The sequence below is a fragment of the Pavona decussata genome, unplaced genomic scaffold, assembly GCF_977016875.1.
Source record: "Pavona decussata unplaced genomic scaffold, jaPavDecu1.1 SCAFFOLD_232, whole genome shotgun sequence".
Taxonomy (NCBI): Eukaryota; Metazoa; Cnidaria; class Anthozoa; order Scleractinia; family Agariciidae; genus Pavona; species Pavona decussata.
Window position 1 is genome coordinate 1879048 of NW_028145637.1, and position 26668 is coordinate 1905715.

General features: G+C 37.9%; 1 protein-coding gene across 2 annotated transcripts in view; it reads left to right on the forward strand.

Annotated features, from left to right (window-relative positions):
* LOC146458702 (E3 ubiquitin-protein ligase UBR5-like) overlaps positions 1-26668 on the forward strand; it is a 52417-nt gene that overhangs the window by 13703 nt on the left and 12046 nt on the right. Inside the window, exons 12-35 of one of the 2 annotated variants that reach the window (XM_085090398.1) lie at positions 1093-1250; positions 2554-2659; positions 4106-4319; positions 5008-5126; positions 6446-6586; positions 7695-7806; positions 9523-9683; positions 11277-11366; positions 11825-11923; positions 13117-13198; positions 13724-13975; positions 14581-14805; positions 15199-15421; positions 15741-16073; positions 16484-16630; positions 17770-18036; positions 18304-18427; positions 19187-19350; positions 20145-20526; positions 21547-21687; positions 22245-22485; positions 23579-23841; positions 24530-24834; positions 26241-26624. In XM_085090398.1, coding sequence (XP_084946524.1) covers positions 1093-1250; positions 2554-2659; positions 4106-4319; positions 5008-5126; positions 6446-6586; positions 7695-7806; positions 9523-9683; positions 11277-11366; positions 11825-11923; positions 13117-13198; positions 13724-13975; positions 14581-14805; positions 15199-15421; positions 15741-16073; positions 16484-16630; positions 17770-18036; positions 18304-18427; positions 19187-19350; positions 20145-20526; positions 21547-21687; positions 22245-22485; positions 23579-23841; positions 24530-24834; positions 26241-26624 — 4733 coding nt within the window. The remainder of the gene's footprint in view (positions 1-1092; positions 1251-2553; positions 2660-4105; positions 4320-5007; positions 5127-6445; positions 6587-7694; positions 7807-9522; positions 9684-11276; positions 11367-11824; positions 11924-13116; positions 13199-13723; positions 13976-14580; positions 14806-15198; positions 15422-15740; positions 16074-16483; positions 16631-17769; positions 18037-18303; positions 18428-19186; positions 19351-20144; positions 20527-21546; positions 21688-22244; positions 22486-23578; positions 23842-24529; positions 24835-26240; positions 26625-26668) is intronic. The other variant, XM_085090399.1, reaches the window with a different exon arrangement.

Here is a 26668-nt window from a genome sequence, read left to right on the forward strand (position 1 = left end):
TTGAACACAATAAAATGATGGTAACCAATGGTGGGAGTTTAAAAAGGGGTAACGTTATGAAAGCGTGGACATTCCATAACAAGCCAAGCAACAATGCTCTGCACCCCCCCTTGCAACTTAGTATTGAGTATTAGGAAGGCCATATAGCATATCGACTATTACGGTAATCTAGTTTACTGGTGATTAAATCATGAAATGGTGATTCATTACATACTAATGAATTCTGTGTAGAATTTACATCTTGCCTTATTCATAAGGAAGGTGGTCCTGTTCATGATCTTTGACTCGAAGATCCTTAGGTTGTAGTCAAGATCTGATTATCTCCTTTTTTGCATTCGGTATCGATTGGAGCATATTTGTCTAAAAGCAATGCCAAAGTGTTGTTAATTGAGTCATTTGGGTTTTACTTGGCCAAACAAGTAGACTTTGTGTGTGTGATTTCAAGTTCATTTAACAGATTATTTTCACAAAATATAATTTAATTAAAGGTAAGGCAACAACACCATTGTCATCTGCAAAAGGAATATGTCCATGGCAGCATAAATCAGAAATTGAGTAAATATTACAGTTACTGTAGTACATACATTTACACAGCTGACCCCTGATACATGCAACTGGAAAGTTCTTGGAAGCTTGAGGATTACCGGTATATGAAACTTGAGAGCTCTGTGGCTTACAAATGTATTTGTTGAAATTAGCAAAACACTTTAAGTTCAAACATTTCTTATTAAGCCAGAACTCAAAGAAATTGGTTGAATCTTTCTTTCCAAAAAGTGCAATTTATTTTTTCAAATATGTCACCAACATGCCAATAAATAGGAACAGGCCACCTTAAGCGTTTAGACCACTGTCTAGTTGTGTTTTTTGTTTTTGTTCTTGTTTTTTTAATTGTAAGTTTTCAAAACTTTATATACAGTACAGGTGCACACATGTATGCAAAGTGGCAGTTATTTCATATGTTAAATTCAGTATGCCTCTGTTTCCAGATCAGACTGTGCAGCAAAAAAGGACCTGCAACAAATAGCACTTATTTAGTATCTTTCTTTAACATTCTATAGATAATTGGAGTTGTTTTTGTTAAATTTTTCAAAGGTTGCCACCTGGATAGATGAGACCCTCAGCTGCATTGCCAGTAAATTAGAACATTCTGCTCAAGGTTTTGCTGAATTCTCTGGAGACAAAGTTCTTTCTGTTCACACTTGCTCACTCTACACCTGTGCTCAGATGTCTTCAGGAGCACTGTACTGGTGGTAGGTGTTTTTTTTCTCCACACATGTACATGTGTAATATGGTAGTATTTTTTTCTAAACTGACCTTAAGGTTGTTACAACTGTGTCCTGCTCACTGTATGTAAAAGGAGCCTTACAAATCTATGATTGTTGTACTCTATAATGGTTCCACTTTGCATGGCCAAGAAATTCATTATTTTGTGTCAACACAAACGTCAAGGCAATGGTCCAGTTTTGTTAATAATTACCATACTGGTGCACAGAAACTAGTAATTATAATGAAAAATATCATTATAATCATCTAGCTAGCCAAGGATAAAAACCTTCAGATGTACTTTTTACAGTTATGAGTTTGTATCACAAATGTTATGAGAATAAAATGAGAATAAATGGCAAATAAGACTGTTGATAATGTTTGTTCCAGGAAACATTCATATCCTCCTATGCGAGATCACCACCCCTCTGGAAAGTGCACTTTAGTTTCATTTCATACTTGTTTTCAAGTGCCTATGAAGTAAAAAATAACTTGCGTTTATAATTTGAAAGGAATTTCAAAGAGAACAAGAATCAAGTTTTCTTCTTTTTTTTTAATATCTTCTCTTGTTCAAGAGATATTCAAGTTTTTGTTTAAACGTTGATGACATCGATATTTGCACTAAAGTGACTTTTGACTGTGAAAGAATTATAAAACCACATTTCGTTAAAAAAGGTTGTGGTTTTGTCCCTTCATTTTGTGAAGGAGGATACTTGAAATTCATCACCACCTCACTAACTCAAACTATTTTTTTCTGTTGGGAGTTTGAGTTAGCAGGATTCTACTGTACTCCAAATGGAATAATAATAATTATATTACTATATTACATGTATTATAATTCCATTAAGATGTCTCCTTGTACCATCATAATACTGTATACATATTTTTAATATACCAATGAGATTGCAAGTTTGGAACTGAAAAACAAGATTATTCACCCAGATGGTAAAAAAGCTTTTCATTTGTCATGGAAAGTTTCTGGAATTTGCAAAGTGCCCATTGCCTTCCCAAATTTCATGTTTTAAAAATGGGGCAAAAGAGTTGATCCACTTCTCCCAGTGACAACATTCTTGATTATGTAATTTAATTCTTGTCACTGCATTAATGAAAGCTAAAGATTGTGATTGGCTCTTGATTAATAAAACAAACTCACAAAGCTTGACAGTCACTGGCCCAAAACGTTGGACCAAACCTATTGCTGCTAGTAGCACATTCTGGAAATAAGTTTGCAGAATTACAAAACATCATTTTATTAAGTAAACATGATTTTTTAATTATTCATTACCATAGGGGTGTCCTTCCATTTGATCAAAGAAAGAAACTTCTAGAGAAAGCTAGAGCCAGAGCACGCAGAAATCGTACCACCTTTACCAGCTGTATAGTAAGAGGTGTTCAGGTAATACAATTCTATAAACACTTGCTGATTGAAAGTTGAAGTGAAAATCAAATCATTAAAGGGTCTTAAACCCTTAAGTGTGATTTTGCATTGAAGTTTACATGTAAGTTTCGGTGACTGTTATACATGATTTTTAAGACTTATTAATGATTAGTGATATTAAGTGTTGAAATATTTATTTCATAAATGCAGGCTGTATAGCACAGTGGCCAGGCTGTGCACAGAGATGTTTAATTTATGTTGCATTATTTATAAGGCACTCGGTACAAATTGTCTTGCATTCTTAATGGTAACTGAGTCAAACGAGAACAAGGTTGTTTTAGTCATGTGACTGTTGGAAAATAAGTTGATTTTAGATTCTTTTTTAATGTTAATCTTCTTCCTGTCACTCACATCACCAACCTCCTGTTCCACTTCCGTGAAACAGCTTATGCACCATATAAGAGGCAATGCATTTAGCACAGAGCACTAACTGGGAAAACTCTCAAGATTGAACTGGAATTTAGAATTATGTTGACCAGTTTTTGTGGAGAGGAAAAAAGAGGTGTACACAGAGTTAAAACCTCTTAAAGTAAGCAAGGGAACCAACAATAAACTGGAACCATGTACCATGCAAGTCCAGTTCACATTGGTGGGAGACGAAAGCTCTCATCACTGCACTATCCCTACCTCATGATTCCTCTTTTGGTCTGTGTTAATAAAAAGCTTGTCAGGTGTCAATTTAACTTGTAAACCAAAACTCTTGGCTGTCATTGTTTTGACTATCAGTTGATCACTGATTGGCCAATTTCAACCATTAATTATCAGTGCTTCAAAAATTTTGGCTTTCAAATGTTCAATTGTTTTTCCCAATATCCTCAACTTTCATCAAATGGGCCTGTCACGTTTTTGTCATTTAGCTTTCTTGCAGCACTTTTGGTGATCTTAACAGGTGTAGAGTAATAATAATAATAATAATAATAATAATAATAATAATAATAATAATAATAATAATAATAATAATAATAATAGTTTATTCTAGTCATTATTTTGCAGTTCATGACTGAATTCCTGACTGATTACAATTCAAGGATTAATAATATTAGTAATCATAATAGAGTGTGTTGCAATGCACTACACACATTCCTTGATTTTGTTGATTTTGTTCTGATGATTACATGTATTTATTCCATTGATTAATTCCTGACCATTTACAATTCAAGGATTAATAATGTTAATAATCAAAATAGAGTGTGTTTCAATGCACTGCACACGTTCCTTGATTTCATTCTGATGATTTATTCCATTGATCATTCAGAGTCTAGAGTTGAACATTAAATTTGCTTAATGAGCTTTTAAGTTATATGCTTGTTATAGGCTTAGAAGAGTGCTTAATGACTGTGACGCTTGAAATTAATTATGATTGTGGGTAATTTAGTTTTCTTATCAGCTCTTTTTAATTGTCAGGTGTGTTTGCGCAGCTGCCCTTTGTACCATCCAGGTTCTATTGGGTTCAATATCTCTTCAGGCATCCCTCTTATGGGGCAGTTGATGGAGTCAGCATGGAATTTGGATGAGAAGTGTCGGTTTAAAGTTCTACCATTAGCTAATGACAAACCTCCATGCAACCCACCAGCTATAGAAGAACAAGAAACGGATGTTCCTGTTTCCCTTGGACTTAGTAAGTTTCCTATTTTTATGAATTTTATTTTTAATCTTATTATTTTGTGGCATCAAATTTAATAAGACTGGTGAGCAGGTAAGTTTACAAGGCTAATTGGTTAGATGTCACTCACACGTCACTCTCTCTTCTGTTAGCTGGAGTTGTTTCACAGTAGTTCTGACTTCAGCTCTGATCTTGATTTTTAAATAGTTAGCTTGTTTGCATTCTACTACAGTCAACTCTCACCTTACAGACACCTTGCTAGTACAGACACCCCAATTACTGCATGATGAAAATTGAATTTCAAATGCACACTAAGCATAAATGAAGTCATGAAGTGACCAGCTAGTAACTGCCATTCCCTTGGGTTAGGATGGTGAATCTCAAATCTCAAATTAAAGGAATATTTACTAAGGTGATCATCTGTTAAAAGACAAGATGGCTTTTATCCAGTGGATTAGTCACTATACCATCAGATAAAATGTGCTTCAACTGATAATATATAATATTTGTATTTATTGGAAAGTACACTGTAATTGACTACAGGACAAAGTTATCCACTGATCATTAAACGCTTCTGGGCATTTAAAATCTATTGAATTAGTTAACTTTTTCATTGTAGGAAACTACATATAATTATACAATTTTTTCCACACTACATTTTCCCTATTATTTGTTAAATTGTCAAAGCAATCACTTTTTTCAGAACGTAAAAAGGATCCATCTTTAGAAGCTGCAGAGGATAAATCTATCCAAGATTGGGATCTAAAGGATGTCATTTTTGTTGAAGATAAACGAAACATACCTGTTGGAAAAGTACTTAAAGTGAGTGCTATTTAAAGTATATTACATAATATGGTGTGTTGGACCTTTTCTTGGAATTCTATCAGATTGGCAGAGCATTAGTTGTTTGACACTGTTGTCTGCTTTGAGTACTGCACGAAACATCATTCCAAGTAAGTTATTTTTCTTCACCCACATATACATAAAAAAAAGAGTGTTAGCCACAAAATACACCAGATGCATCCAATTGAAGCCGTTATTTTCAGCCCTTCCTGCCTACTACTCCTTTTGTCTTGCGTACTAGGTTAGAGCTGTGCACCCATATTTCAGGTCAATACCATGAAACAGAGACTCATTGTGGTACAATATGATGATAAATAAAATAGCACTTAATTGTTTTTCTCATGATGTTGATGATGATGAAGTTGTTGATCGCAACATTTTTACTGCATACTTACTGCTAGTCTTCATTGGGCGATGATGTCCATTGGTTTCAATCCTTACTGCTGCTGGAAGAAACTCTTAGCAGTCTGCAGTTACTCAAGTCTCCTGTTGTTTGGATGGTGGCCGGTCTTGCACATGTATAATTTTTGAATTTTATGTAAAAGATTTCACTTTGCTGTGCGGCTGTACTCTGATAATGCACAGATGTCAGTCACCTTGCTGCAATTTGTGATTGCATGCATGATTTTTTACCATTACCAGATTTCTATGTACAACATTTTTTGACAAAATTTGTCAAAAAATGTTGTATATCAGAACAAATTTCTAGCTTTTTTTAACTTAATTGGGGTCACTTGCGACGGTCTTGTCCAGTTTTTCACCAAACAGTCTTGCTTTTCTGTGAAAATTTGCCCAGTATGTTTGTCTGCTACTTGCAAAAAAAGTTGGCAAAACTTTGTTTAGTTCACCAGTCACTCTGGCTGGATTCTAGACTATTATCATGTGCCAGTCACACACCATTTGTGCCTCTAAACTGTAATCACAGACTCCGCTACACCAATCAAAATGTGAGTTAACACTGTTAATTGTATAATAATGTTATTTTATTCTAACATGATGACCAATGATCTCTTTGACATGATGTAGGTTGAAATGTAATTGCAGAAAACATATAACATAATTGAAGGGAGGGGGCAGACAAGGTGTAAAATTTGCAAGTTACACTGAAACAACACTTAATCAAGGTGGCTCACCTCATATTTAACTTGTGGATGTGCGCATGCACCGTGGACAAGTTATCATAATTTGGGGAAATGTCACTCGTTTGGTCATTCCAATCACTCCATCATTCCATCGATGGGTAATAGCAATTCTCTTTGCTACTACAGTATTTCAATCTCAGCGTTTGATTTTTAAAGGTGGATGGTCCCTATGCTGCTGTTAAATTTCCCTCCAAAGAAAGTGGTCTTCAGGGAGCAGCCACAAGGGAAGTCGCTGCCAATGAAGAAACCACTTCCCTTTTGCAGGATGTTCGCCTTCTACGCAAGGATGAACTGCAGGTATTGTGTTTGTGTTCTGTTAAGTACCGCTGTTAAATATGTAATAAAAATGAAATATTTTGTAATTTCTAAATAAATTAATATAACATATACATAGAGCATGTGTGTAGTGTGTATGGACATGCATAACTAATTTGATAATATACAACAGAATAGTAGGCTTAAGTACTCCATTCTTGAATGGATAACAGGTTTCTAATATTGTACTTTCATCAAGAGGGAAACATCTGAGATCAAAATTAATAACATTTCCTTCAGAAGATATCAGTTCCCAGCTCTTACAAGTAGATGGTGTAGAATAGCACTACAATAACTGTAGCTTATTAATTGGTGAAAGTGAAAATTTTCAGATGTGAAATTGATGAATAAAAATTTTGAGAGTTATCTTTCTGAAAATAGCTGGGAACTATGGGGAAGGTAAATAATGTAGCTGGCTACTTGGGGTTTGAGAAGACTTAAAAACAGGAAGAATGCAAGGTCTTGTGTTTTGCTTAAAACTGGGTGCTCCTCCTTGTGGAGGTGTCTTCATTCTTTAAAGCTTAATGCCTGCCAGCTGCAAAACGTAATGGCCAAATGCCAGCATATTTTTTTTCCATAGGCCTAAAATACAAAATGGAGATGTATTTTGTTTTCAGTGTTAGACGTGCACTGTTGAAAAAATCTTGCAATCTGCTGGATTGGTAGAAAGAGAGGAAAAACATGCCCTGCACATCAATAATTAGTCTTCGCATGAAACTGGATTTTAAGCCCAGTAGTTACCTACATTTATACCATTTTCCATTTTTTGCCAAAAAAATACTTGTCTGGCAATTGAAAGAAAATAATTTGAAAACCTAGGACCAGTTTTGGACATTCCTTCATAATTAAAGCCTAGACAAACTTAATTTTACCACCACATGTGCCACATTTGCATGCACTTGACACGTTAAGCATTGGAAATTATGCTGCATATGAAACTAACTGAGAACTAGGTTATCATTCTGTTAAGCACACAATACTGATTTTCAGAATAAACTGTAGGCTCTCAGCCAGTGAGTAAAAAGACTTGTGAGTATAATGTATGACAACATTAAATTTTGTGTGGTAACCACTTATCCTCTCCTTGTAGCTGGTCAAGTCATCTGCTGCCAACAAGATCCCTGACTGTATTCAGCGTACACCAAAGCTTTTATCTGTTCCACTAGGCACCAAACCTATGGCTGTTACTGTCAACTGTAAAGGTACACTTACCATATTTTCTTTTAGTAGTAAAACCGAAGACCAAGTGGATGATTTGGTCCACCATAAAGTACGGAGCATTGTACAGAGGTTTTCTGTAAGTTTAGAGATGTTTGAATGTGGAATTTCTACTGTCCAATCAATTAGTGGTCCTTAATATTTGACATCAGACCTACTGCACTCCTGAACAAGGCAACCTCGTCTAAATTAGATGACAGGTATTCCACAATCACAGATAGGAGAAGAGTGCTACATAAAGAAAAAGTTGAATGTGTAAAAGTCTATTATTCACCCCATGGTATAGTACTCGTGCATCCTAACTGAAGTGTTCTCAGGAATAATAACCAATATACACATCAAGCTGCAGATTTAAAGAGCATGCGTTATTTTACTGGACATTAAAATATTAAAATTACTGAATTTTTTAAAAAATGAGTGATAAAAATATAAAATTCAAAGAATGATCTGTGACAAAGCACTGTTTTGTTGACTTATACTAGCTGGTAAAAGAAGTCAGTGGAAGAGCAATGAATTGTCCACACTGTCTCTAGTACAAGTCATGCACTTAATATAGTCAGTAGATCTCTGTCAGTGTTTGTTTAACTAATGTATCAGACAGAGTGGCAGTAGTCATAGGCGTTAAAAGTGATACATACATACAAGAAACGTTTTGATCAGTCAAAACTGCTTCATACTGTTCTCCCATGCCGAGAAAACTATCTTTAAAGGAAAAGGTAACTCCAGAAGTCATGTCTTTTGTTAATCCATCGATAAAAAGTAAACCTCGAGCTAAGTTACTCACTGTTTTTTTGAACTTCTGAAGTGCATCCGATCAAGACAAAATTGCTCTTCAAAATGGAAATTGACTCCTGCCATTTTGAATAGCGTATGGTAGCATGGCCACTTGTGATGTCATGCTGTCTAACAGAAGTGGCGCAGATCTCAAGCGCAGTAGTATTTCTTTTTCTGCAGCAAATTTTGTTTTTTGTTGTAGACTGAAAATGCCGTTATGTTTGGCTCCAGACTGTAATAACAGTTCTGAAAGAGATAGAGAAAGGGGTTTACCCTTTCTTAATTTGCCAGTAAAAAAACGAGAGCTTAGAAAAGAAGTAGCTCAAGTAGCTAGCCCATTTAAAGAGAGATTTGGGGCTGCCAAAGATACTTCAAACTAAGTTTGTGTGCAGCAAACATTCTACTACCAAAGACTAGTTTGCAATATCATAATAATTTAAAGTTATGACAGATGACCGAGAAATAAAGTATCATTACTCTTACTGATTTATTGCATTTTTATCTAATTGCCACAAGGTTTGGGAATGAGTTTCCTTGTTAGAATCAGGAGTCTATTGGTCAATTAGCAATATAAGAACGAAGAAATTTAATCTTCGCTCTAGCAAACGTAATTTAATAGTTGTATTTTGGCAAAAGCTGCACAACTGCATGGCTACGGACATTATTTTTCATTTTGATCTGACAGTCCTTCTTCTGGGCACAATTTAAAGGAGCTGTTTTGTTGCAGCTTTAGCAGTTGCTTATTTTATTAAATCAATCAATCAATCAATCAGTGTCTCCTTTTTGATCACTGGAGGGGATCATGTGCTATATATTTGTAATTGTTAAAACTTCACCTGAAGCACTTAGAATGTTAATCTGACAAACTCTTCTCGTTGAGGTAGTTTTAACATTCTTATGTGCAATTTATCTTTTTTATCTTGCAGGGGTTCATGTGATGTTGAAGACATCATCGTTGGGTGTTCGTTATGCTCTTTACAGTCTAGCATCATCCAAACCAGAACCGGGAGGAACCATGCCTAAAGTTTGTGCAGCATTTCTCAGTCAGCCTGGAGCACGAGACATTAAGCTTTATCCCACCGGAGATGTAAGGATCAATAATTATGATGTGGGTTATTAGGGTGGCATCTTGCCATGTCAACATCCCGGATATCTTTGGATATGAAGGCTTGTTTTCCAAATTTTTGGATACTAAGTGATTTTTCACTAAAATTTTCTTTTTAAACTATACTAGTTCCTATCAACTGTATAACAGCATTCAAAACCCTCCAGATCTCAGTCAAATTTCATTGGGTCTTGTCCAAAAACATGGTATTTTTCAACCTTAAAACCACCTTTCAGTGATCATATACTCATTCCTTGGAATATCATGGATTTCAAGTGAGCTTCTCACCAAGGTATTGAAACTGTTCAAGCTCATCTTTCAGCTTCTTTGTGGCTTGACTTTTTCTGATAATCGATCATTCCATCTCTGATCTCAATTTTCATGAAAGCATTACTTTGTTACTCAGCAAATAACATTTCTGCCAGGTTGTCAAGGAAGTGAGATATTTGCATCTTAATATGAATTGCAAAGTTTGTTGTAAATTTCAATAGACTACTTTGTGAACAGATTTTTTAGGGGTTGTCCATTGGTTGGTAACATATACATTGTACCATACTGACAACTGCTTGATGAAGTGTAAAAAGTGTGAAAATTTTCAATGGCTAATGACATGAAGTTCATTTTGAGCTCTGGTACTGTTCTGTGATTTTAACCAAACAGCCAAAATATTCTTCAGACGTAAATGCACAAAAGTATGGGACGCTTTTATGAAGTTTGATGCAGTTTTCCATTGTCTGGTCAAAAGCAGATTTTCTTGAGAACCAATGGGGATATAAAAAAGTTGAACTTTCCATGTCAGGGCATTATTATTAACACAGCTGTAAGTAGTTTAGGCTGAGTGATAATAGTGCAGTTTGCATGGATAAGTGGCATAACATAAATACTAACTTAGTTGAGCAAACATTGTGAGTTTTGCATTTGAACTCTTGTGTTCACCCTATGAAACAAAAATGTTGACAAGGTTTTTTTTATTTTGTGACATATTTTTTGTACTTTCTCAGTTAATATAGTTGCACACTGTAAGGATTTTTTGGAAGATTGGCATACAGTAACCTTAACAATGGATTTATATATACTGTAGCCATGTTTCCACGGTAGTGGATCATATTAACTAATGTGATCAGTCAATTAGGACTTGTGGTCTACTGAAAAACTTCAGTAGAAAAATTAAAACCAATGTTGTCTGACATTTCGATGTTACTTCCATCATTATCAGGGCAAAGTGACAAAATGTCTATTACATCTTTTTTTTTTGTTTTCACTCATATATATTTAAACTACGAAGAAACGGTCACTTTGCTTCGATAATGATGGAAGTAGCATTGAAATGTCTGACAACATGAGTTTTAATTTATTGGGAAGTTTTAAAAAAGGTTGTCCATTTGACTTGAAGCTTAGCCTATGCAAGATTGTTTAAACTAATGGGAAGTAGTCAGGGCCATTAAACTGTGTTTGTGTGTATTGACAAAGATCCCTTTAGTACTGGTTCCAACTGGTGTCTTTAAAGTCACTTATTTGTTCTTACTGGTAACTGTTGTACTCAGTTTCTTCATACATCTTTCAATTTTGTTTTAGAATTCGTTAATTATGATGACTGATGTAAATGGAGCTCTGTTTCCCCTGTCAAAGAACTTCCTTGGTACTGTTAAAGACCCTGCATGGATGGTGAGTGCTCAACGGTACAATTTGCTTTCGTAATTAATGTATACTAAGGTTGACACTGAACTTAAGTTTGCTGTCAAAAGTTACAGAGTATTAATGTCAAGAAGGAAATTTATAAAGTTGTTGAAAGGAAATTTACAGTCATACGAAAATACAAGATGGCAGTGTACAAGAGGATTTTTTTTTTTTTGGGAGAGGCAGAGTTGATAACCAGCTTAAGGTGTCATAATTTGATTATTCCACTTTGACATAGGTGGTCTGTTTTGGAGTGATCTATTGGTGATTCTTGGGTTTCTGTTGTAACATTGCTGAATGCATGTAGGAAAGATTTCTTGGAAGACGACTCTTTCGCATTTACACTAACCTCACTAACCTTGATCTTTAGGAGAGATAATTACAGTATGTAGTCTAATTCAATGTGTGGTATTGTTTTATTTCTGAACAATTATTATTATTATTAGGACATTCCTCCTTTGCAAAGCCTTGGTGTTGGTGTTACTTCCCTGAGGCCTGGAACTGAGTGTAAAGCCAGGGCTCTTGTAGTTGTACTTGCAGTAGAGGTATGTTGTTATCATTATGTGTTTATACAGGGCCTAAACAATCTACTAAGCCAATGATCACTTGCATACAAAGTGTGTTATTATTGATTTCAATTGATTATCAATATTAATCAATTTCCCTTATTAGCTGCCGTTTTCCATTACAAAATGGTAACAGGCTTGTGTAAGTGTATGATTACTGACACCTATTGGTAAACCGAGTTAAAAAAATGTACACCTGACATTAAAATATCGTACTTGGAAGCAATGCTGTGAACCACATTCATTACACTTTCCGGCCCAGTTAATGATTTTTGGGCAACTTTGTAAGACCTTTGTAAGACCGGTATATAAATGCATTACCATTACCTTTGATTGACCAATAATCAATGCTGGTTACCTGCGAGCAGGCTAACCAATCATGCTGTACCCATACGAAAATTCCTTTCTTTCATGCTTGGATTCCAGTCATTGTCACTTTTTTCGTATTATTTGAGGTGAAATCCTATGGTGACATACAGGCCCCAGTTGTTCAAACAGCGGATAATTTTATCCACTGGATAGGTCGCTATGCGGCAGATAAAATATGTGCAAGAATATCCCTATAGCCCTATAATTTGTGTATAAACTACATGTAGAAGAGTCTGTCTAATTTAACTATGGGATTGTGTGGAAAACTTGCCACAAGCGTTGGTTGTACATTTAATCCGCTGGAGAGCAACTTATCCACTGGATAAAGTTATCCACTCTTTGAACAACCGGGGCCAGATGTTTAGTAGCAATTCTTTCAGTTATGTGATTATCAGAACAGAGAGGAAAACATTGTTTTATTTTTTATCCACAAAGTGTAATGCAAACAAAGGAATCAAGTAAACCATTCTTACCATTAGCAACATAAAAAAAGAAACAAACAAAAAGATAGAAAATGTACGGTTAGTGGGCAAACTGTAAAAGAGTTCCAGCCATGTTAATGTATGTCATCCGAGTTCTATTGGTAGATCAGTAGAGATACAACTTGACGCAACACTGGGAATGACGTTGTTTGCAACTTGACTTGTATCTGTTTTTGGTCACACTTTTGTGACTGATGATGCATAACAATTATTGTTAGACTAATATTATTATTTTAGGATGTTAATTGAACGATTTAGGTGATTTTGTTGTTTTTTCGTTACTACTGTTATATTTTGAGTGTTTATATATCGTCCTTATAGACTCAGCAGTTGATGACCCATGTTCTTAAGTGTGACCATGATGCTATTAACCATTTTCTTACGTCCTTGGAGGGAAATCACGGTGAGGTTTATTACACTGTAGTGGTGTCAAAAATGATATTTCGGATTATGTTTAAAGTTATTTGCTTCTTTGATTTTCGTAGCTAGAGTATGAGCTGTGGGTGTTCAGAGATGTGTTACCGTATCTACCGTACTGAAAACAACCTCAACCGTAATGTAGCGTTCTCGATTCCAGTATTTAAAAATCCATGTGAAGTCTGCACTTCGGTTAAATCGTTTGAGAGATTGTGCAGTTCATCGAATTGAGATTCTCAAAATCCCCGATGTCCTCCTTCTCGGCGGTAGAGTGTTCTTTAGGGCTATTTCTTTTAATTTCGAACTCAAAAAACGTGTATTGAGAAACTTAAGCGAGCCGTGAGAGTACCTCATATTAATTTGATACTAATGCCCTGTTTCCATAGAAATTAAGGTATGCTTCTTCGAAATTCCCCAATTGTTTTGAGTCATAATGCATCCTAACTGTAAAATATATATATATATATATCTCAGCTAACAAAACATTTTTCACATCTTCGCATATTTATAGCAAACAAGGAGAGTGTGTTAGAGGCGGCACTGCAAGAAAGATGTGATGGCAACAGAAACATTATTCATGCCTGTGTGTCGAGGAGTTTCCCAGTGTCTGCTCATGAGCCTGGTGAGACAGCAGAATCCCAGCTTAACAGTGGATCAAGTACAACTAACGGTGCCCTTGGTAACAAGTTGGAGTCCATAAAAGGTGCAGTAGATGCTCTTGCTGCAGCAGTAGCGGCAGCAGCTGCTGCTGTTCGTTCAAGTGGTAAGGGTTGTTGGTATGCGGCTACACTCTTTTTTTTTTTATAAGAACGTTGAGGCTGAGATCAACTAAAATTCAAGAACATACTAAGAACATTACCCAGGGTGAGAGTCAGTTAAGAACATTTTTGTTACGACCAAATGTTTTTAAAATGAACAGTATAAATACGGATAAAATTATACCGGTAAAAATTCAGTCTATGTTGTCTAATTAACCCAAATAATAGGTGTCTTGGTCACGTCGGCGTAGATTTATTGAAATACTATAAGAGATAACTAAGAACTTTTCAGGCTCAAATTGCCAAAAATAAAAAAGTACGTTTAGCCTCAGCCCCAAAATTAGACGTTCTTATATAAAAAAAAGAGTGTACTTCTGTCGAAGTACAGTTGTGTTGCAATGTAATTGCGAGAAGTAACTTCGAAACATATGGTTTGCAAGCAAATGGCTGTGTGAGATGCAGTTTCTGTTGATTAAGCTACAGTCTGTGACATGAATGCTTATATGTAAATGAATCAAACACTAGATACTGATATGTCAAGCCAAGTGGGTGGGATTTCCTGATTGCTGTGATAGAATTATTTTAAGCCTGATTGTTAATGTTTTCCCAGATGGTACTGCCACCTCTTCAGCAACTGGCAATGGTGCAGCTGGGTCTGTAAGCAGTGCCAGTGGTAATGGACCTGTAAGCAGTGGTGGATCATCCAGACTGGGTGTGCGTGAGATGATGCAACAAGCAGTTACTGCTGCAAGATCTGCATCATCTTCACTGGCAGGACTTGATGTCGAGGAGGATGCTCCCATTCCCACCTTACACTGGCCTCCAGATGGTCAAGGTGATCTATCTCTTATATTCAGTTCTTTAGTCAAAGAATCAACAGTACGTCTCCTGATGAGCCCTTAAATTGTCTGTCAGTAGACTGCTGCGCATGGAAAACAAATGAGTGTCACATACAAAGTAATTGCAAGAAAGATTTGTTTCATCCTATGAAATGTGAAGGTTGTAATTCGTGCATTTTTGTGAGCAGTGCACTGTATACTGCTCTACCCACTATGTCGTCAAGCATGTAAGAGTGAGTGAGTGAGTGAGTGAGTCCGTAAACAAACAGGTCCGCAGCACGTACACGGCACTATCCACATGTACGCAATACCTATTTTTGATATCCGTCTACTCATTCGTGTCTGGTAGTTTCCTTCTTGTTGTCCTAATATTGTTTGCATTTGGTTAGATACCCAGGGCAGTGAAACAGGCCCTTTGTTAACTCCAGCTTCTTCAATGTCAGCACCAGGCCCATCAACCTGCCCCCCGACAGGCAGTGCGGCAGGAGTGACTGTATCCAGTATGGATACAGAATCAGTTCAGACCCAGCAAGGCAAGGCTCTCAGCTGCCTCAGTCTGTTGTGTGAAAGTGCAGTGTTGGCTCCATACCTTCTTCAACTAATGACTGCAAAGTAAGCAGTGTCTTCATAAATTTATAATTTAATATTGTATTCAAACTTAACGTAAGCTGAATTATGTAAATTTGTACCCTAAAGTTACTTGTTACCAATGAAATGTACTTTAATTTCCTTGAGGTAAAAACACCAAGACTCAATATTTTCTGTCTTACAGTGCTCCATTCTCGATTTGATTTCTTGTTGTCCACAGTAAAATAGAAAGATACTGTAGTTCTCCCTCTACTTTGGGAATTTGTCCGCTGTGGAGTCACCGTGTTTAATTTTGTATTCTGAGCCCTGTTATTAAGCAATTGTAAATCTATGTTGTTTTCAGAGATGCAGATGGCTGCACACCATTTATGGCTGCAGTACGTGGTCGCTCTTACCATGCCGCACTCACCCTATTTTCCACAGCCCAATGTCTTGCTACTAATGAAAGTGGACAAGTTGACAGAAATGTGTTGATGTCCATGATATATCCGTCTGACAGTCAGCCGGATGCTTCTCCTATGCACATGCTCTGTTGTAATGACACGTGTTCATTTACTTGGACTGGCACAGAGCACATCAATCAGGACATCTTTGAGTGCCGCACTTGTGGTCTGACTGGTTCTCTTTGCTGTTGTACTGAATGTGCCAGAGTCTGCCACCGAGGTCATGATTGCAAGTAAGATCATAGTATTAAGATTTTCTTTAAAGAACTAAGTGTTGTTGAGTAATAACTGACGCACAAATTTGAAAAGCAACACCCATTACCTTTTCGGTCTTGCGTTTGGCCCGAAGAAAATCGATTGGCGATACAAAGGCGTAGAGAAGAAGGTGGTAAAGGTTGAAAGGTGCAGATTTTGTTTAAGATCAGTGGACGGACTCGACAGGGATTAATAAAACCATCTGCATGGAATCCTTTGGTTATCCCAAAGGACTTCTAGGATTCCTGAATAAGGTCCTATATTCTTTGTTTCATATTCCTGTTACGGATCATGGGTAGCGACCAAAAGATAATTGTAGGATACTGCAGAATCCGTTTCTTCTTGAGATAGAACTGTTGGTAGCGAAGGGTTTTCATTTTCCATTCAGATTGAAGAGGACAGCACCTACTGCCTACTGTGATTGCTGGGAAAAGTGCAAGTGCCGTGCCTTAGTACCAGGCTCTCGGGCTGCCCGCATTCAACTGCTGAAAAAACTTATAGCAGAAACAGACTTGGTTACACGGCCCAATGGAAGGTAAATAAGACACCAACAGCGAAACACACGCACTTCCAGCAGTAGTTGATACACACTTTCTTTAATACGAAGACTGAATGCCTGAAATACATATTTGAACTACGTATGAAAGATTTGAATGAATGGAAGATCATTGCAAAAAAAGGCATGAAAGGATTTGAACCGATGATCCTTGTAGACTATGATCAGCAGCTTCCTTCCGTAGTAAGTAAGGACCCAAATCAAAACCTGAACCACTCTGAATGCTACCTATGCCCAGTTAAGCATACAAGAGGTACACTGTTGTCTTCTCTAGTTTGTTGATGCCAGTTTTCCTTACCCCTGTGATAACCGTACCATGGAAACAACGTGTATGTAACCATGATCGTGTTTTTACAAACGCTTAGCTGGTAACACTAGACATTCAAAGCCCTTTAAGATAAAAGACGGGAATAATGTCCTGCTTTCCTCAGCTCAAGTAGGACAAATTGCGAATTACAGCAATTATCTTGACCATTTAACCTTGTTGAGCTGAACGTCTTTGTTTCCTGAGAGGTCCGCTACAATGAGTGACAATAGTGTTAAAGGTAACGGTTGGTTAAGTCTTACCCTGCGAGCAGAGGCCCTTCGATCTTCCTAAATAAGTCGGGAAGAGGAAGGTCGAAGGGCCGCTGCTCGCAGGGTAGTAAGGTTTTGAACATTATTGAAAGGCGCAGCAGTATAGGCCAGTAGCATGGAACTAGTTCTATGCTACCGTAAAGCTTCAGTTTATGCTCAAAATGGAATCTTTCAAATATTTGATATTGTTACAGCGTTGGCACGAACATTTTGCTTTCAATTCGGTAAGCGCGAAGGCCTTCTCTCTCACAAACAGAAGAGCGTCTTCTAAATCTGGTGCGATCGAAAAATACACATTAGTTGTATTCACTAAAACAGAGCGAAAAGCCTTCATTTGCCGCTGAAATAAGGATGAAACTGAAAGTATATTTCCAACTTGTTTAATAATTGTACCGTTGATCTTTTTCTCGTGTGGCATGCGTAATTTTATCGCAAATTCTAGACCATAAACAATAAAGGTGTGGCTAACTAGGATCCTTTAATCACAGCTACTTTTAGTTATGTAATAATGTTTGACGAAACGTTTAATGCTATATTTCTAGGGGGGAGCATTTACTGCTCTTTTTGGCTCAGACGGTGGCTCGCCAAACTATTGAACAACGACAATTCCGACCTCATCGCAGTGCTGCAGATTCTCGTCCAAAATCAAAGACAAAATCGCTTGGAACGAGTGGGGCTACTCCGCCACTCCCTGATCATGATTTAGACCCTCCAAAGTTTGCACGCAGGGCTCTTGAGTTCGTCCTACAAGACTGGAGAGCTGTTAGTGCAATGATGAGAGATGGTTATCGATCACTTGGAGAGGCAAGGTATGGTATGCTTTGTACAGAGTAATCATAATTGACCAATCGATGGTCAAAACGTTTGGTACTCTCCACTTGCATGTTGAATATGACCACTGATTACTCCTGGTAGTATTTATTACTATATAGAGTCAATAAGTATTCCACTGAAAAGATGTCCCAAGTCAAGAATAGACAGAGTGGTTACAATCCCTTTGCTTGGTGTGACAAGTTTCCTTAATTTGCTCAAGTAGACTTTTTTCCACGGTTTAAAGTTTTGCTTTTACCTTCTAGTAGCATTTTAGGAAATGCAAATTCAAGCCATGCGAGTGAGCAGGAGAATCACCTTTCCAGTCAGCCAGTTACTGTGCGTCTAGACGCCTTCACCCATTGCCTGGTAGCCAAGTGTGCTCCCGAGGTAATAATTTTACCTATTAACTTATTACATGAGGTTAATTTGTAGTAGATGTATAACCCTAATGGTTTGGTTCTTGCACATGTAGTTGTGGAGTACCCTCAAAGACCCCGGGAACGAGTTGCATAAAACTTGACGGCAGGCGTAAATGCTATCGTCAGACGTTAAAATACTCCGGAATATGACTGGACTGAAGGTCTGGCGTTAGCAGTTACGCCCGACGTTAAATTTTATGCAACTCACCCCGGGTCTTTAGGTTATTAGCTAGGATGTACTTAGCGGAATAAATAAGTGCGAAACTCTTAGAAATCACCTACCAGAATCAGGTGGATTTATCAGGTGAGCACTGGAAAATCGATTGTATTTTTGTAAACTGACCATCTAAAATCAACCTTGTGTTTGTCAAGGAGTAAACATTAAACATTTGTTTCGTCAAACCCCTCTTCCGACTGTCAAGGATGCTGTCAAACCGAGGTCTTTTTCTTTCTGGCTTGCGAAATTCCCTTGTGAACATTTGTAAGCCTAATGAACCCTATGGATCTTCATGGGAAGGACATACAAAGGCGGCTCTTGATTAGTCGTATCATAGGTTACTTTTTTATCGTGTCTGTCACACCCAAAATCAACGGTACGCTCCTTACGATTGGTTTACACGAGTTGGTGAACGAAACGTAACTCTACGGGCTTCCAGAGATTAACTTCTCTGTATATGAATTATACATATACAATAAACTACTTCATGCAATTTGTAATCCTTTGCAGATTCTTGATACTCTTCTGTTGACACTGGTTACTGCAATAGAAAACTCTGCGGATCCTTTCAAATCTGAAGAGAAGAGTCTGGCTCGCCGCTTCATAAGATCAGTTGCTAGAGTTTTTGTTGTGCTATCGTCTCAAATGGCCCCTGCAAATGGCAAACGGAAAATGTAAGTAACAATATTGAAGTTGAACGAGGCCTTTAACTACTGTTAAAATTAAAGGTATAAAATCCAAGCTTTCGCCGATCAACGGCATCATCAGTAAGTGTTACTCTGATCGTAGCCATATGCCTAAAAACTCTCTGTTGCTCAGTTACGGGATTATATGTCGTTTGGAAGATTGTGATGTTGAGATCAAAGTTCTGCTAGCCACGAAAAAGTGACTTCAGCTTCCTCAAACATGTCGGTCCATTGACTAAGCTACACTTTGTTGTTTGTTGTTATACTTTGACAAGATTAGAAAATCTGTAAGTGCAGAAGCATTATTTCTTTTTTGTGAAGAGCTCATTACCTCAGTAGTCCGTATGCAGTTTTTGGAAAATGGGCATTTTATAATCTCATGAAATCTAGGGACATTTAATCTTAAAAATCACATAAAACTACCAGAAATAAAACTACCAGAAATCTGTGAACTGTAAGTAGTACGTTTGTACAAACAGCTAGGGGTAAGTGCAAGGCTGCCTGCACACGAACAAGTTTCCTGGACATTTTTTTTTTTATATATATATCTTTTACTTGTTCGCTTGTTAAAAGCTAGCAAGTTTTCCACTGTAAAATATCCTGTTTGTTTTCTATTTAGAATGTTACAATACGTAACACTATGCTATACAACTTATTTCACAATGTTACAACAGAAGCAAATTTAAATTTATAGCATCGATATTTTACGTATTGAGCAAGGTTCTGGTTAGAGAAAAATATTGCAAGTTGTATGACAGCGGGTTTTTTTTTTCTTTCAACAGAGGTGTTGTTCAGCCGTTGATGAAGTGCCGCCGCATTTTTCAGTCTCTGTCAACCTTGGCTATTCCTGAGCTTGTTCAAGTTGCTGATGCATTACTTGCCCCAGTGCGACTGGGCATCTGCCTTCCAGCTCAACCTTTCAGTCTTCTTTCTTCAACACTAGAGGCCACACAAACCAGTGAAGATCTGTTCAGTGTAGAGCCATTGTCTATGAGACCTTCGACACCATCTGGAGCTGAAGAAGTGTCAGCTCAAGAGAGGCCCAGTGTGCATAGGGTACGAAATCAGAGGCACCGAAGGAGACAAGTTAGTACCATCCCTCAAGCGCAGGGACAGAGTAGTGTACATGTGGAGGGAAGTGCAGCTGAAGGGGAAGAAGTGGAGGTAAGAGCCCTTGTATCGCTATCGCTAGATAACAGTTGTCCGCTCTTTGAACAACCGAGGCCTAATTGGTAGCTGTATAATTGGAGTCCAGTCAGCTTTCATTATGTCGAAGGAAGTTATAATGGATGATTACATTATCAGTTTAATGTTGGAAGTTTAAAACGAATAATGGAATTCACTCAGTGCTTTAACTTTAACTTTAATTTGGATAATTGCATCTTAGCTTTCACTAATTACTTGCAATGGAGGGGAGCCGTGCTTACACTACTGCGCTAGTTGCGGCTTTGAAAGCAGCTAGCGTGTCTGCTTGTACAAATGTCGCAGGAAGTGTTCCACATTGGCACAGTTCTTAGAAAAAAAGAATGCTTGTTAGCGTTCACAGACCCGCCTATCTGCCTGTACTTGCGCTCATGCCCCCTAGTTCTGGAGTAGCCCCACGCGAGCTCCTCCCAATGAAGAGTAATTGGATTTTAATGGGAATTTTCAGAGTTGGAATTATTTTTGCAACGTTAAGACTAAGGCTTTTCCTTGACACGATCCTTAACAGTTTGATTTGACTTTCATAAGTTTCACTTCTGGAATGTATAGACAAGGGTGATTTTGATTACTGCGACGTATTGCGGTAAAGAAGCTCGTAAACTGTTGTAAGCATGCAATGTTACTCAGTAAGTCTTTAAGCGTTGCTCTGGTTTTCTCCATGCAGTGACTTATTTACAAGATAGGAGCATAAATATAATGCTGAAACAAAAACAGACAGACGTCTTTAAAATCACTGTGGCAGAAACAGTCTATGAAAAATTAAAAAAAAAGCGTCTTAATAAGCAAGTACTGCTAAATGGTTAACGAAAAAAGACTGGAAATTTTAATTTTACTAATTTGCTTTGCAGTCCTAGTTATTGGTTGCCAGGCTGACTGTTAGCTGCTAAGAGATTTTATCCATGGCCACAATTAAGTCATACAGGTTATGTGCTCACCATCCTTTGGCGTTCTTAAAAAAACTGAACGTTATGTGATTGTTAGGTTGTTGAAGGAGGAGAAATGGAATCAGAGATCCAGGAAGAAGCAGGAGATGAAGAAGTTGAAAGCGGAGCAGCTGGCAATGAATCTGATATGGATCTAGACTTGCTGGCAGAAAGTGAAAGTGACAGTGAAGAAAGTCAGGTAATCAAAACAGGCCATTTTTTACAACAGCCATGCGTCATCGTTTAGCTGAGATCGTGACCTCTACCAGTCAATACTTTCTACCTTTTTAGTGTGAAATAACTTCATCAGTTAATATAATGCTATTGGAGTCCCAACCGTTTCGAAAAGAAAGCCTGAAAAAAAAAAAATTCAGGCTTGTAGGGGATTCTAACCCATGGCCTCTGCGATGCCGGTGCAGTGCTCTACCAACTGAGCTACAAAGTCATCTGGGAGCTGGTCATTTTGTGAATCAGTGATATATCCGTAGAGATGGTGAGATTTAAGTGAAATATACGCTGGTCATGCGTACTGAGTTGTTGAAGAGACAAATCAACTCAGTTGTGCGTACAATCCATGAAAAACTTAACGTGTTCAGTAGTGCTTATAATACTCCATCAAATATAACTGAAACTATTTCGAGATGTAATTGAAATAATTAAGCGTGTGAATAGTCATTCAGAGCCAGACTGAATTGAACGCACTTAACTTATCAATGTTCACTTCTTGTTAAAGCATTTTTTTCCCATTTTGGTCAGGTTGGCGAGGTTCATGTTGTTGAAAGTGTTCGGCGCAATCGTGTTACTGGCTCACTCATTGGTTCCGATGGGAGTGCCAGTATGCATGGTGAACATGTAGAGTTATACTCAGAGGAGGAATCGTCCACTGGGGAAGAAGAAGAGGAAGAAGATGAGGAGGAAGAGGAAGAGGCGGTAGAGCACGGTGACAATGACACTGTTCAGCCGGCGGACAGTTTGGAAAGCCGACCACCAACAGCAGGTATATACAACATTACTAATACAATGAATACTAGGCGTTGTCATACATGCGTGCGGTTTCGTTTGGCATGCTTTCTGTTTACTTGAACTGACCGACGTCTGCGATTCAATGCCCATCTCAACGAACACGATATCCATCACTATGAAATAACCCATTCTGTAAAGGATGTCTATTTTCGAAGACCTCTGTGGCCTTTCTGTGTTCGCTTTTTCAAATTAGCGCCCTTGTGGAGCGGGGATAGATAGCTACAAGGGACAAAACTGTGCCAAAAAGGGAACATGATGGCTTGTTTTATCGCCTGTTCACAGTTCCCTATTTTCCCATGTGTTGGCACCATGCAATAGCTGAGTTGATTTGACTGTTCTCAAAATTCAATACACGCACAAACAGTGAGAAAGAAAAGGCCCTTTCTGCTAATTTTCCGTAGCTGTGCAAGTCTGGCTCAAGAAAGTTTGTGGTTTGCGACCCAACCATATCTGTTCACAAATCTCGAATGCTCATGTAAAAATATCGCTTACCGCTCTTGTAGATCACCAAAGAATTGTCTCACCATTATTACAAGAGCTAACTTGTTCATTACCTCAGTATAGGCATAAACAATAAAAAAAAGATAAGTTACTCGCTGCATTGTGTGTGTTGCTAGTATGTTTCAACAATGTCAAGATATCGATAAACCACGAATTCAGGCTACTATCGATCTACCTCAATCGATAACTTTTGGTCGATGTTAGACCATTTTACTGGCCTTAAAGTCGGTAAAAGACATTCAGTTTTATTCCTTCCCTCCGAATTAAATTAGAGGTTACACTAATCTTAAAGTGCAAAATCGTCCTACATGGCATCCACCATATTTGCCCAACGAACCAAACAAATAAAAATTTCCCAATGGCTTTTCTTGGTTACACAGGACATCCATAAAATCAGAGAACACCCAGTAGAATAGAATGTTGTCTCTGTTAGTCATTTTTAACTCATGAATGCGCGCATGCGCAATGAATGAGTTATCGTAATGTGGGGGGAATGTCATTCGCTCGTCCGTTGTGTCGTAAACGTTATATAAATTTATTTGCTTTTTGTCTGTGATATATGGTAGGCGCAGAACGTAATTCTACTCCTCACGCCATGCAGTGGGCTATCCGTGCCAACACACAGTCGCGACCATCGGGCAGCAGCTTAGCAGCTCCACAAACCACAACAGGATCAGGTTTCATGTATGTTGACTCCACCTCACTAAGACGAAGTGGCAGTAATGCAGCTGCTGCCAGTACTGGAGCGAGTGAGGTGCCCAGTGTCTCCCACAGTATGGGTAGCTCTGCTAGTGCATTGGCACGGGCCTTTGGCATTGTTGTTAGAGAGGTGAGGCCATATTTCTTATGTTTTACAGATTCCGTTTGAAATATATGAGGTCTTAAATGGAATTCCCTATTAGTGCACCAAACGACTTTTGAACATTAAAATGAGGAGGGGTAACCCGTTATGAGCTGGGAGAAGAGGAACCAACGCCTAGTGACTCAGTACCAAATGAAATATACAAGCAAAATTCAAAACAAAAAACATAAAGGAAGAGGTGAGGGAACACGGAAATTTCTCAATTCATTTGTTTATTACTTCAGGCTACTATGTAAGAAGTAATATATCAAACACGAGTATGTTTCATCAGATATCCAAACACTGAGAAGTAGGTTGAAAAAACGAAGTGCAGCCGAGTTTTTTTTAAGCGATTTCCAGTTCGAGGTGTTTGGATATCTGGTGAAACACACTTTCGAGTGTTTGATATGGCTTCTCAAATGATCAATAATTCTTGGAGAAATTCAAGGCTAAAGTTGGCAAAATTTTATGGTAATTAAGAACACATATCTAAACCACGGTCACAGTAGTGATTTTCCTTGTTTTATCTTGATGAATTATTAATGAGTTTGAGAAGCAATCATCTATCATTGTTTGCCTTGGATCATGAGGCAGTTCATTTACGTGCTGAGCTATGCTGGGATGATGTTTCTGTTGTTTTTAAAAATATTATTCTTTGGTGTGTTTTCTTTGTCAGGTGACGGATCTTCTCAACATTGCTCATAACCCTTCAGTCTTGCCTGCTGAATCCCTGACTCCCACTCCGCCATCTTTAGTGGAGATCGGCGCTTTAGTAGACCAGCAGCTGCAGGCTGCCTGGAACTGGTTAGCTATTGTGTTGGATTGTACTGAAGCCCAGCTTCGGTTTGGCTCATCCCTGTCCGCTGCAACTGATCCTAACCACCCTTCTCATCCTAAACCCAACAAATATCGGCGCAATCGCGAAGATCCTTCAGTTCTGAGAGCTTTGGAAAACAAACGGAAAAGATCTGTGGTTAGACGGTAAGCAAAGAGGCTAAATAATGTAGGCAAAGTTTTCCCCAGTTGTTCAAAGCCCGATTAAGCTAATCCTAGATTAGCGCAAACTTTGACTCGAGTTTAATTGCTAATCAGCAAAGATTCTTTCAAAAGATTTTCGGCCCTCAGTTTTGACTTAGACTTTTCTTTACCTTTAGCTTGAAATTAGACTTTAAACCCATTTTAACGAGCGACGATGAAAACCTCGATTAACTTTTAATCGTGGATTAGCGTTAATTGGCTTTCGAACAACCCGACCCCGATGACTAGCATCTTTATTTTTTATGCTATCTCTGGGGATAAACAAAATAAATATATCACAAGCGGAAAGGGGAATTACTTTGGTAACCTCGATGAAGCCTCTTGAACTAAGGCAAATTTGTTTGATGGAAGAAACTGAAAAATGTCCAGTGTTTGCGGCCTTCAAATTTTTAAACTCGTCATTGGGTTATCAAAACCAAATAGGTCTTTGGAGCTGGCGTTTTGCTCTCCAGCACCTTTTACGGTTCAAATCCCTTTAAGGTTACCCGGGACCTTCAGAGGTGTCTTCAGAGGTGTCTCGCGTCCAAGCGATGTAGCGCGTCCGGTTTAAACTGTAGATACCTGAACCCTTATATCAAATTAAAGTTTATAGAGCTGGCTATCCAACTAAACTAAAAATTGTGAAATAAAATGAATTGCCGAATTTTTAGCGCTGTTTTCTCGAATAAATTTTTTTCACTTGGAGGAGCCACTTCAAAGAGCTAAAACTCAAAAGGAATTTGTTCGTTTGCCCTCAAATTTGGACAGTAGCTAGTTTAACATATAAACAACAAAAACGTGTCTGCGAATTTTTTCTTTCGAAATATTTTTGCTCCGAGAGTGATTTTTGTACGATTACTCCACATTTTTTTCCTCCTATTTCGAAAATGTTCTATAACTTTTCACTGCGATTGAATATGGCAAAACGCAGACACGTTTTTTTAGCGCTTTGGCTCAGGAAACTGAGGAGCAAATTAAATTAGCAAAAAACCAAAATTCACTTAGACTTGTAGCTTTAAAAAGGTGATTCGGACGCTCGCAATTAGAGGTCGTGAAAAATTCGACAATTTATTTTATTTCAAAATTCTTGGTATAGTTTGATAGTCAGCTCTATAAGCTTGAATTTGATATAGGGGTTTAGGTATCTACAGTTTAAACTGGACGCGCTACATCGCTTAAACGCGAGACACCTCTGAAGGTCCCGGGTAACCTTAATTTTTAGAATATCGACAGGATGCTCCAACTTGGCCGTTCTGCTAGTTTTGACATGCTCTTTTCCGTTCCTGTTATTCTTTAAGCTGTTACTAGTGAGGGTCTATTAAAATGGCTGAAGTGTCTAATATACACATCTTGGGATTATTTATTGACAGGAGGCATGGTACTTCTAGTAGTAGCGTGGATACTGGCCGACAGGACTTCCTTGTTTATGTGCTTTCTCTGCTAAGAGGCCACTCAAATGAACATGGAGGCTCTTTACCTCAAATGGACGTTTCTTCATTGCCTCATGTGGCCTATGTGCTAGATGCTCTAGTCTATTACATACGGAACAACCCTAATGCCAGCTCTCAAGCTAAAAGATCCAGTGTTGAGAAGACTTCAGCTGCTGGTACAACAAATGAGGATGAAGGTGGTGATGATGTCGAAGATGAGGACAGTGCAAGTTTTAAAAGGGATGCTGAGGAATATGATGATGACACTGATCATGTTGATGATGAGCCCATGCCTACACCTAACATAGCAGGGCATTTACACAGGTATGTCAATTAATTGATGAATTGCTTAATACTGGTGCCAACTA